A 13,220-nucleotide genomic window follows, 5' to 3' on the forward strand; every position below is an offset into this window, starting at 1 on the left:
AGTTAAAACTCATCTTTGAGCATCATAATAGCATATGTAAACGTTTACTTGTTATTATCGATGCAACAATTCTAGATTTTGTTTGTACGGTTATAGTCTGATGAATAATACAAGTGCATGATTATTATCCATTTATTAATTTTACATTTTTTACATTAATGTATAAAATCACATGAACACACTTTTAAAAAATTATTTTGTAATTTCAGTTTGTTTATTTTTTCTACAAATATTCTGAACCTGAGAGAGAAATTAGAAACATGGTAAAACAATCTTGCTGGCTTTTGACTTATATAGTAGATGCCTTTTGAAACTATAAATAATACAGCCATATATATTAAATTTAATGATCTTTTTAATAAATCTAATTTGGCCTTAGACAATATGTTTATGTTTTGTTTGTCTGACGTTTTAGTAAAAATAAGAACCACACACAATGAATAACAACACAGGGTTATCCTGGACCAGGAACTGAGAGTCATTTTAACAGGTGTAGTTTAATATTAAAGGGACACTCCACTTTAAAAAAAATAAAAATATGCTCATTTTCCTGCTCCACTAGAGTTAAACATTTGATTTTTACAGTTTTGGAATGCATTCAGCTGATCTCCGGGTCTGGCTGTGCCACTTTTAGCATAGCTTAGCATAATCCATTGAATCTGATTAGACCATTAGCATCGCGCTAAAAAATAACGATACAAAAAATAATAAGATTTATGCTGCCTTAACATGGCTGCAGCAGTTGCAATGATATTACACACTGCCCAAAAATACTCCCCTTGATAACTTTCAATAGGAGGGGACTATTTTTGGGCACTGTGTAATATCAGTGTGCCTCCTGCAGACATGGTACGGCAGCAAAGTCTTTTTTATTATTACGCCGGAATGAGAGTATAGTTCCTAGCTATATCTGTCTAGAAAATCACTTTTCAACTTTTAATTTTCCGTCTGTCTTAGTACACAATGTAACTACAGAAGAGTTACGTTTTAAATAGGAAAAATATTGAAACAGTTTGGTTATTTTTTGCACGATGCTAATGGTTTAATCAGATTCAATGGATTAAAGTGGAGTGTCCCTTTAAACAAATCAATCAGACTGTCAGTAATAATGCTTTGGTATTAATTCTTTAATCATTAATGTGTTAAAATAATTTAACCGTTGCTTGCCAGGAGGTTTTTAATGCTGTATGGACCTCTTGGTGGTTCGTGGATCTGGTTTGTGTGCGCGTGCATACGTAAAACAGAAACATGCGGTGTAAAGGAGCCTTTACAATGACTTAACCATGACATTCTAAAGCACGGTTAATAATAAAACCGGTTAATCGTTGCATTCTTAATTGTTATGGCCTGTAACATCTTGTAGTGCATGACAATGTGTAGAAAATTATTCAAATGAAATATATAATTATTTTAAAAAGCAACAAAAACACCTAACAATATGTAGACAACACATGCATGAACGCTAGCCTGCATATTTCCTGTCCTATTAACCACAAGAGCTGGAGTGTGACATTAAAGTTATGTTAAGATTTCCTGCTTCAGATATGAATTTTAACAACGTGCACACTAACAACAGGTGAGCCTGTACTAACCCTGGCGCAGCGAGACGACTACACTCCAAAGTTTATTTTAAACCCATTTTGGCTTTTTTGCTAAATAATGAGCTAAAACAAACATACAGCCTGCAAGGAAGGGAGGGAGTGACAGTTAAAGACATGTTGTTAACCTGCAAACACATTTTGTGCGAGCACCAGTGGTGGTTTTGAGATGACGTACACAAACTAAATAAATGCTGAGCAAGATAAAGATGAACTAATCACGTGACAAAGGTTCATATGATGCCGTAGTGCAGTGCATCTTGGTATAATTTGGGTAATTTGAAGCTATTGGCTTCTTTACCCCGTTTAGCATGTTTAATAAATTCACTATCTATAGAACACAACAGCATTTCATTCACAATCTGAGCAGGAAATGTAAATCCCCGTAGACCTGATTGTGATCTAGACTGACAACTCTTTTATAATCAACGAATACAATTGGATAAAATAACATGCAATACATTAACTACATAAATCAGCCGGACCACTCATTGGAGAACAATAATGTGACCGTGTGAGTGTAACATGCACCCAGACAATACACAAACAACATTAATTTTTCCATTACTTCATTAATTATGAATAGTAGCATGCATGTACATACCAAAAGTACGCATTAAAAGACTTTTAAAACAAAATGCATTCCCAGGTATTACTTGATGTGGAGTGTGAGCAGTTATTATATTATAAATAGTACTCACTGGAAACAGGTTTGGTAAAAATATTAAGTTATATGCAAATATAAATTATATGCAAATTATATACAAATATTTTATGCAGTTGAGTCACTGTAAACCAGTCTGTGATACTGAAATGTCAGAGATGTCATGGTGGTGCTGTCCAGTAGTCTGCATATTTCAGTTAAAAGCTTTTGTGACATTTTTTTTTACAAACACGCCTTACAAAAAAAAACAGTACTGTTGTGCAATCTGGGACAAAACAATAGCACAAATAGGATTTGTGAATAGATACGATGAATGTATGGGGTGGATATGATGAATGGATGGATGGATTGACGCAATGGGTAGATACGGTGGATGGATGCATGGGGTAGATACGATGGATGGATGGATGCATGGGGTGGATACGGTGGATGGATGCATGGGGTAGATACGGTGGATGGATGCATGGGGTAGATACGGTGGATGGATGCATGGGGTAGATACGGTGGATGGATGCATGGGGTAGATACGGTGGATGGATGCATGGGGTAGATACGGTGGATGGATGCATGGGGTAGATACGGTGGATGGATGCATGGGGTAGATACGATGAATGGATGCATGGGGTAGATACGATGAATAGATGCATGGGGTAGATACTATGGATGCATGGGGTAGATACGATGGATGCATGGGGTAGATACAATGAATGGATGGATGGATGGATGGGGTAGATACAATGAATGGATGGATGGATGCATGGGGTAGATACGGTGGATGGATGCATGGGGTAGATACGGTGGGTGGATGGATGGATGCATGGGGTAGATACGGAGGATGGATGGATGCATGGGGTAGATACGATGGATGGATGGATGCATGGGGTAGATACAATGGATGGATGGATGAATGAATGCATGGGGTAGATACGATGGATGGATGGATGAATGCATGGGGTAGATACGATGGATGGATGGATGCATTGGGTAGATACGGTGGATGGATGGATGCATTGGGTAGATACGATGGATGGATGCATGGGGTAGATACGATGGATGGATGGATGCATGGGGTAGATACAGTGGATGGATGCATGGGGTAGATACAATGGATGGATGGATGCATGGGGTAGATACAATGGATAGATTCATGGGGTAGATACGATGGATGGATTCATGGGGTAGATACGATGGATGGATGGGGTTAAAACATATTGTAGTGGATAGATGAGTTAAATCCTATTTTATGTGACCATCCTTATAGGTTAAATTGCCTAGAAACATATGCATTACCTTAAAAAAACACCTCAACTTAGGATTTTTTTTAGCAAAATGTATGAAAAAACAGCAGCATCCTCAGCAAATCTTAACAGGCACTATGAGGAACAGCTGTTTAACAGGAACCGCTCAAGCACCTGCATATCATCACTGCCACATTCATGTTCTTTCTCAAAAGTAAACAAAGGCTGTTCATAAGAAACAGGGTGTGAATAACTCTGGGCACCATTACAATACTTGCACAATGTGAAAGAAAGTAAGACTCAGCAAGACTTCCTGTGCACATCTGTGCTTGTCAATATGTGGCGCTAAATTATCAGATGCTGCAAGATACTCTGTGTATATGTGCAAGTTTACTGGATTACTGGACATAGATTAAATTATATCCAGACTTCAAAATTCTTGTATTAAATACCATTTATCAATTAGCATGCATTTAGCCGCTCTCTTCCAAACCAGAATGAACCACCTTGCTGTCTACTACCTACACAGAAGCATCCTCATTTTAAGTGTACTATATAGGCAGTACTATCATGCTTTATACAACTAGCATCCTTCATGTGAAACACACAAATAACTTGAATAAAGCTCACAACGGATTGCAACAGAGCTAAAGATACTGTCTACACAGGATGCGACCAATGTCTCGCCATAGATAGACATCGTCTGCACTGGAGTTGATGCAGTTGCACCTCACCTAGAAATATACACTGGCAACAGACCAATCAGCTGTGAGCATGACGCAACATCTCAGCAACAGTAAAGCAAGAGTATTTCTTTTTAGAGTTTCCCGTTTTACTTTCAGTGGGAATCCATTATTATACACGCTGACTTTGCATGGCAATTTTAGAATAGCAAAACTATTTTATGCAAAAAGTTAAATAACGGTTATAAACAAAACAAGATGAGAAGCAGCAGGAAGGAAATGTTGTAAGATGTAAAAATATAATGAAAATAATAAAAAATAGAAATGCTTAATAGAAATGTTTTTAAAATGAATGACTTGGACTAAATAACAAAGTAGTAGACAATAAGAGCCCAGAAAAGAAGGGAACCCCTCTTAATACTGTTGGAAAAGCATCCCAGACCACAAGAAGCCAGATTATAAAATGCTAAATCAACCACCAACCCGTTAAAGCAAGTGGTTTATAAAATAGTACGTGCCGAAACAAAGCTTGGAAATAACGCCATATTTGTGCTGCCGAGTGAAATTGGAACCGTTGATCTTGCGGAGCTGAATTGTATTACAGTGGATAAGGGGTCAGTGAGTACATGTAGATATCAGGATGCCTCTGGTTGTGTTATAGGTGGACTGATAGCGTAACCGGACTCCAAAGAGGAAAAAGAAAGAGGAGATGAATCAGTCGTTTTGCTTACTGTTCTTGCTGATGTCCAGCTCCCTGAGATTGATGAGGTTTGCCACGCCCGGTGGCAGGACCGTTAGATCGTTGTCCGGTAGACTCAAATGCTGAAGCAACTGGCAGTTGAAAAGTTGCTGTGAGAAACAGAAAATGCAGAGAAAGAGAATATCCGATTAATTTTGTGTATGATATAAATATGCAAATTAGTCCCACCTCCACTTTTTCGCACCAACCCTAGTATATATACATGTACTGTAAATATGCTACATTCAGCAGTTTCAGATACATGACTGCCAAGTCTAGTTTTGCACAATGCATACATGAACTTCATGGATTTTTTTTTGGAATATATGCATATATTGTAAACAAAGATTTTAATACGTTTTAAGACATGCTAGTTGTTTTTATGACAGGGATAGATGGTATTATCTATTATACCACAGGGCTGTTGAATGCTTTATTCTGGATTTGTTGAAAAGTTAGGTGTGCGTTTTACAGAAAAACAATCAACACCCATAAAACATTTCTCAAATGTCTTAAAATAACCACCAGAGCAATGTCTTAGCAGGTAACTGTGGTATAAGCGCAATAATTGAGTCTGGTCCTTTGAATTGAAATAATGCACACCCACACATGACCCACGTACCACCTTGTGCATTATTTTCAATTAATTTGGCCTGTCGTCAAATATTCTTTACATATATTAAATATGAAATATTTGTGATGATTCTGCTTTGTAATAATCAACAATGAATACTGAAATTATCTTAATGCGCTATTTGTTTAGCCAATTGTCAATTCCTAACAACTGTTTCAATCTCCCACTCTTAGCATTAACGGATTACTCCAGATTCTTAAAAAAATCCCATTAATTTACTCACCCCATGTTTTCTAAAATGTTGATGTCTTTCTTTGTTCAGTCGAAAAATAAATAAATATTTTTAAGAAAAACATTCCAGGATTTTTTCTTAATTTAATAGACTTTATTGGACCCCCAACACTTTACAGTTTAAAAATGCAGTTTAAAATTGCTGTTTCAACGCAGCTTCAAAGGGCTTTAAACGATCCCAAAGAGGCATAAGGGTCTTATCTAGTGAAACGATTGTTATTTTCGACAAGAAAAATGAAAAATTTGCACTTTTAAACCACAACTTCTCATCTTGCACTATACGTGTGATGCGTCAGCGCGACCTCACTTAATGCGTCATGACATCAAAAGGTCAAGCATGGCGTATGCGAAACTACCGCCCTAGTATGGAGAAACTACTAGTATGGAGAAGAGGACTGTTCTGACATTGTTGTATGTGGAATGATATTAATTAATGTCCTTATGTTAGTTTATCGTTTAAAATGGTCCGCAAATGTGCGATTCACATATGTAACCCTTGACCTTTAAACGTCATGACGCATTATGTGAGGTTGCGTTGGCACATCACACGGATAGCAGTGTTTCCCATATATTGATTTACTCGTGGCGCACCACCACGGAATCAACTCTGGCCGCCACAAATAGATTTTTCATGATTCCCATTTACATGTAAATTTTACTGTTTAAAACATCTTAATTCACGTTGCCAGGGCTCACCATGCCCCCCCTCTCTCTCTCTTTTTCATGTTGCGTGCAGCGCTTGTCTCTCTCTCACATGACATTGAAAAGGTGGTGGTGCTTTAATGTCCGTTCCTCCATATACTTTCTTTTCACGTAAACGTCATCAGTCACAGATGTTACTGACAATGAAGACGACTGTTGTAGCTTATCATGACTTAGCGAAATGTTAGCATTAGTGTTTCCCACACAAGGTGTTACTGGGTCGTGTTTGGTCACTACTTTAGTCTACTCGTTTTATGTGTTAAAACAGAACAGATAATATGTAAAATAGCAATCAGTTGTTTTAAAATGCAATATAATGTGACAGATCAAAAAGTAGAAGTGAAACATATTTCAGGTGCCAACACTCGATGAAACCCAAACATGTGATGACGCCCCATGTATGCTAAATAGCATGTGACGTCATCACCGCCACAGTCTCTCAAAATCCCGTAAGAAACACTGAACAGTGCCAGACGAGAAGTTGTGGTTTAAACGCACATTTTTTTTATTTTTCTTTCCGAAAATGGCAATCACTTTGCTAGATAAGACCCTGGATGCCTCAGTTGGGATTGTTTAAACTCCTTTGAAGCTGCGTTGAAACTGCAATTTTAAACTGCATTTAAACTGTAAACTGTCCAATAAAGTCTATTTAAATGAGAAAAATCCTCAAATGTTTTCCTCAACAACAAAAAAATTATTCTCGACTAAACAAAGGAAGACATCAACATTTTGGATGACATGGGGGTGAGTAAATTATCTAGATTTTTTTGAAAGTGGAATAATCCTTCAAGACTGGAAAATTATCAAATGATGAAAAAAAGATGTTTGACTCATGTCTGTTCAAGAAATGTATTCAGAAACTAATTCAATATCCTATTCTGTGTCAGCACTCAAGTCACCATGAGATGCTGTGATTGGCTGTCTTTGCAACCCTGCAAGGGACAAGCGGGTTCGGAGAAGGGATGGATATGTAGGCACTAACAATATTACAATATAAACAGTTAACAGGCAGATTTCATGTCTGGATGTATCTAACAGATCTACATCTGGCAGAACTGAATTATCTGATGTAATTGAAATAACGTTTCACTCCCTAAGCGCTGAAGTGTTTTATAGATGTGCTGTGCGGGAGTGTTTGTGGTGCAGGAGTGCTCTCATACTTTGGGCAGCTCCTCAATCTGGTTGGCGTCGAGGTAGAGCTCCTCCAGTGTCTTCTCGAAGCTGAAGATCTCTTTAGGGACTTGCTCCAGGCTGCAGTGCGAGTAATCCAGCGAGGTGATGGGCTCTTCCTCGCCCCGCAGGCAGCGGCACGGCACCAGCCGCACGAACAAGCTCCGCTTGCTGCTCATCCTCGCGACAGCTCAGGCACTGGAGAAGAGAGAGAACATGATCACCATCTTACGAACTTTAATTATTTAGGGTTAGAAACACTGCGATACTTGATAGTGCTGTCAAAACAGCTTGGTTTACACACAGTACACACATAGGGAAACATCAGTTTTGGGGTTTGCCAATGAGTTCACTACGAGTAGGCATTGTAAGGTATAAAAAATGTGACTCATTCGGCTGACAAATACTCAATGACAGCAGCTATGAGAAAACTCATTTATATTCACGGTCTGCCTGAAAACAGAATCATTACACAATGTCCTTTCATGCTGTTGTAGAGTATCATGCACCTTGGAGAAAAGCTCTTGATTTTGTATTAAAAAGGGCAGCACCAGTAAAAACAAATATCTGCAACAGATGCAAACTGTGCTTTTGTGTGAATCATCATGAAGGACCCTTTAATCTACATTTGTGGCAAGGTCTGTTGCTAACGTAATTCAGGAGGAATGTATGAAGACAACAGCATTCGTAGTACATCTGATGCATGTCTTAGTGGGTGGCTAAATATATGGCAGGGCTTGATTTTATTCATCAGGATTTTATTGGAATGCAAAAACTAGACTGTCATAATGTTGGTAAGGGTTGTCATAGTAGTAAAAAAAACAAAAATCGGCACACTGTTAATACTGCTCTTAAAATGTATTAAAAAGACACGTTTCGAGCACAGATGATTTCGAAGCACATTAAAGGGATAGGTCACCCAAAAATGACACTTTTGTCATGTTGTTACAAACCTTTACAAATTTCTTTGTTCTGATAATCTGGAAGGAAGATATTTTGAGTAATGTTTGTAATTAAACCGTTCGTGAGCCCCATTCATGTCCATAGTAGAGCTGCAACAATGAATCGATAAAATCGATTATGACATTCGTTTTCAACGAATTTCTTAATCGATTAGTTGGTCTGTGACGTCACATGCTCCCTCACCCCCTCAGCCAACATGCACACGCATCAGGTGCTGTTTCTTCATACAGCGAGAGCTGCCTGCTCAAAGTCAGTCACGTTTTATTCATGCAATGCCAGCAGTGTGCAAGCCATGACCGCCTTCTCTCCGCCTATTTATCTTATCTGAGGTACTGAACACAATGTTTTACGTCTTTTCTGACCTCTGGCGTGAACACACAGTGTACAGCGCTATTTTTAGCCTTTCATTGATCTGATTAGTCGGTTAATAATAAAATAATTCCCCGATCAATCGATTATGAAAATAACATCCCTAGCTGCAACAAACGATTAACAATTAATCAATCTTCGATTAATTGTCGATCAGAATTCAATCGATAAAACGTAAGGATTGTCGAAAAAGCAAGCACCTGTGTCCGGCACCTGCGCAAAGCACATACACAGCTGGTGAAAAAATTAAACAATCGCGAAGAAGTTAAACTAGCCATGATCACAATGATGCTCAATGCCAAACACACACCTGGGCTTTTTAGGGCGCACTCACATTATCCAAACCAAACCACACCATGCCCCAGCGCGATTGTCACCCCTCCCTACTACCCCAGGTGCACGCACTCACACTGTACTTTTTATCGATCCGAGGTCGGGCGCGCTTTCATCATTAAAATGCGATTGTTTTGAAAAAAGCAGGAAGTAAAGCTCTCTCTTAACACTGGAACCCACCGTAATGATAAGTCTGTGTTTTTAAGTCGGAGTCGTTTGGTGCGCGATTACAGACAGCCTTCTCACATGTCATCATATTGCTTAGTTGATCTGTCACGTGCGCAGCTCGGACATTCACGTAACCCCGCTGCGCGCATCAAAAGGTTTTTACGGCGGCAGATGAAGGTGAGTGGTCGCGCAGCTGACGTCTTCACCTTTTGAATCGCGCTCAGGCGCGAATGCGCTCACACCACAGCCTTCCGCGCCTGAGCCCAAGTGAACCGCGCTCCGGCCCACCTCTGCAACCCGGCCGTGGCGCGATTAACCAATCCGCGCCCGGGCGCGGAACAGAGCGATCACACTTGTCAAACAAACCAGGCTTTGGGGGTCAAACGCGCCCGAGCACGGTTTGGTTTGGATAGTGTGAGTGCGCCCTTAACCTCATTCGAGACGAGGCTAGCTGCTAACGCAACAAAATGGCATCCGTAGTGGATCTGAGAGGGTCCGATGCCGAAAATCTAAATACAGTTAGGATACTAAAGGCAAAGACCCTCTTCAGGTAAGCCTACAAGATTAGCATAGCATTAGCAACACTGCAATACACAGGAAAGGAGACCAGAAGCCGTTTTTAATAAACAGATTAAAATGTAAAACTTAAATTCTGGCAAGCAACTGTCAAACTGTTATGACTGTCGTTACACTCTGAACGACTGCAAGATATCATATATTGATCATCATTATTGACTGGCTAACTTACACGCTAATCACTGTTGCGGGTTTTCTAATGGAAGGTTGAAATCTTCATCATATAAGCATCTTTGCTGAAAGTTTGCCGCAGGTCTAAGGCTAAGGTGACGACAGGAAAAGTGCCCTTCGTGTGCTTCTTGGATATAATTACAACAAGCAGTGTATCAACGACTCGGAAAGCTAGATGAACAACTAGAAAAATAACACTTGATGATAATGAAACTTTTTTTATTTTGTGTCTATTAGTCATTATATTTCATTACAAGATTAAAATTATGATTTTTAGCAAAACACCAACTACATTGGTGACTCATTTTACAATCCCACTAGCATGTTATTTAGACAAAATAAAATCATTTAATTCGTGTGAGGAAGCCGGCATTTTACGCACACTTTTATGTCATTGACCATATGCCACTCCTGTAATTGCTTATTGCACTATTACTGTTAACGATTATTCAATTGATTGATCTTTAATTTAAATTATCATTGAATATGGGACATCCCTAGTTGCAGCTCTAGTCCATATTGTTTTTCCTACTATGGAAGTGAGGCTCATAATCGGTTTGGTTACAAACATTCCAAAAATTACAAAAATATCTTCTTTTGTGTTCATCAGTACAAAGACATCTATACAGGTTTGTAATAACATGAGAGTGAGAAAATTATGACATCATTTTCATTTTTGGGTGAACTATCCCTTTTCCCTTTAAGCAATAAAGGCACATAGCCAAGTTACTTATATCATCATTCTTAAGAAATCTAGAGTAAAGTGTCTTTCTTAAGGATGTCATATTTCAAGGATTGTGCTTGTAAATTTAAAACCTTCAAACTTTTGTTTACTAGTTCAGTTTTTTTAACATAAATCAACACAGAAGAAATAAGCAGATGATTCGTTTGGGCCATTAGACCACACATTGGCCAAAGCAACAGTACATAAGACCAGCTAAACATCACAACAAAAAGTAATGCAATATGAAAATGCCACTTTTAAAACTACTGTATAATAAATGAAGATATAAATCAGATCGTATGAAAGTTAAAACAAGTTCCTCTTGGAGTATGTCCAAGCACACCATTGGGTTTCTATACACTAGGCCCTATTTCCTGATTACGCAGAGTCCCAGAGTATTGTGACTGAGCGTCCAGAGTATCTGTTTTTAGACATGACTTTCTCCACACAAAAGAAGCACGAGTCGCACAATAGAGGAAAAACGTCTCTGGCTTTGTTGTGGTGTGTCGGAGTCCCCAAGAAGTGTGGGAAAATAAGTGACGCAGTTACACACTCAACCAGGACTTGCATGTGCTGGTTCAGAGGTCATGTTAGGAAGATGAAGCATGGTCAGCAAGAAGGGCTGGATTACATCACAACTTCTGGAATGTGGCTGCTTAAATGAGATCCTTGTGGAAGGAGTCTGGAGAATGTGACCTTTCCTCTCATCCTCCTCCTCATTGGCAGACGGACACAGCCCAACCGTTCATGCGTAAATATGTTTGGACTGAGGGCATCACAGGATCATTCACATCCAAATAGTTATTCTTCATTGACAAACAACAAGTCACACATTGCGCATTCTTCGAAAAATTTGGCCGGTAAGTGTTATTATGAATGGCTCAATGTTTTCTGCCATGCTATTCAAGATTCACCAAAATTCAATGATTTAGACTGAAAAATAAACAAACTTGCATTTACTATTCACAGTCACACACTGACACACATCCACCAACATACAGTATAATCTGCTAATCAAACCATAAACCTCATGAATAAATTCATTTTAAAGAATCAATTGAATCAAATATCTGAATCTGCACTGAATCAACTTCACTCAATCACTTAACTACAGATTATTATATTTAAATCTAAATGAGAGGCAGCAGCAAGTGAAACCCCTCATAGGGTCCTCCGTACAACAACAAAATCCAGGTAACATTGGTGTGGTTATAGCGTTACCACAGTTGTTACCCTATTACAGCTGTTGAGTTTCAATGTTGCGGAAAGTTTGGGCAGACAGCCATAGTGAGTAAGTACAGAGACTGCCCTCCGGAGGCCTCCGCTTATCAGTCGTAATAAATACAGACGCCTAGCAATGACGACTTGCACAAGAGCGCACACACATACACGGATGGAAATGGGCGTGCTTGCCCTCAATGCAAGAAGGTTCAGGGCGGAGGTTGAGTGTTTCCCTTTTAACACACTGGTGGACAATGACAGCCAGATCCTGTTGGTACCCATGTAGCTGCTATTATAAAGTCGGCAGGAAAGTGGAGACTTGGTTTCTCTAGGGAGAGCTGCATGACTGCACTTTATTTGGCATCTAAAAACATGTATAAGCGTTTAAATTGTGCTTTTACATTTCTTTTCATCTCCCAGTCATCTTTCCAGAGGCAAAAAAATCCAAGCATGTGTAATTTAACGTTTGCAGTGCGTGGGAAAATACGGTTTTCCCTTCCATTGGTGCGGACAACGTCATGTGATGCATGCCATGCGATACAGAGCTCATTGAGGCTGTAAATGTGCATGGTTGTCAAGAAGCGATGCAGGCTAATAGTAATCAAAACCACATGGCCAAAATGCTAAGCAAACCCATTCATTTGCTTTGCATCATACAGTGTATATACACATAAAAACACCACCAGCTGCTTTTGTTCAGCAGTATCTCTTCACAATGCATGAACAAAACATGCTGTGATATTAAATTTACCCACGATTCATCAGTAATGCTGCTGTTTAACGCATTTCTATTGCTCATTCTTACACAAACCCCCAACCCTAAGTATTAAAAGTGTGCTATTAGGATTTTAAATGGTCCATTTACACAGAATTCCTGTGAATACTTTTACAACTGCATAGCAACATTCTGGCAACCAACCAGAACATCCTAGCAACCACATAATGCACTTCAAAAAACATAAATGCAACACCCTGGCAACCATTAACCCTAGCATCCTAAATACTTTACTAAAGAAAAAGTGATTACAGTTTAACA

At 39.0% G+C, this 13,220-nt stretch overlaps 1 protein-coding gene across 4 annotated transcripts in view; it reads right to left on the reverse strand.

The window, feature by feature from the left end:
- Positions 1 to 13,220, reverse strand: part of erbin (erbb2 interacting protein) — a 108,350-nt gene that overhangs the window by 47,695 nt on the left and 47,435 nt on the right. For all 4 annotated transcript variants that reach the window (XM_055209059.2, XM_055209062.2, XM_055209060.2 and 1 more), the window contains exons 2-3: positions 7,650 to 7,857; positions 4,915 to 5,032 (exon numbers count right to left, since the gene is read on the reverse strand). In XM_055209059.2, the coding sequence (XP_055065034.2) occupies positions 4,915 to 5,032; positions 7,650 to 7,838 (307 nt within the window). In that variant the 5' untranslated portion in view covers positions 7,839 to 7,857. The remainder of the gene's footprint in view (positions 1 to 4,914; positions 5,033 to 7,649; positions 7,858 to 13,220) is intronic.

This window comes from Misgurnus anguillicaudatus, chromosome 12, assembly GCF_027580225.2.
Source record: "Misgurnus anguillicaudatus chromosome 12, ASM2758022v2, whole genome shotgun sequence".
Classification (NCBI taxonomy): domain Eukaryota; kingdom Metazoa; phylum Chordata; class Actinopteri; order Cypriniformes; family Cobitidae; genus Misgurnus; species Misgurnus anguillicaudatus.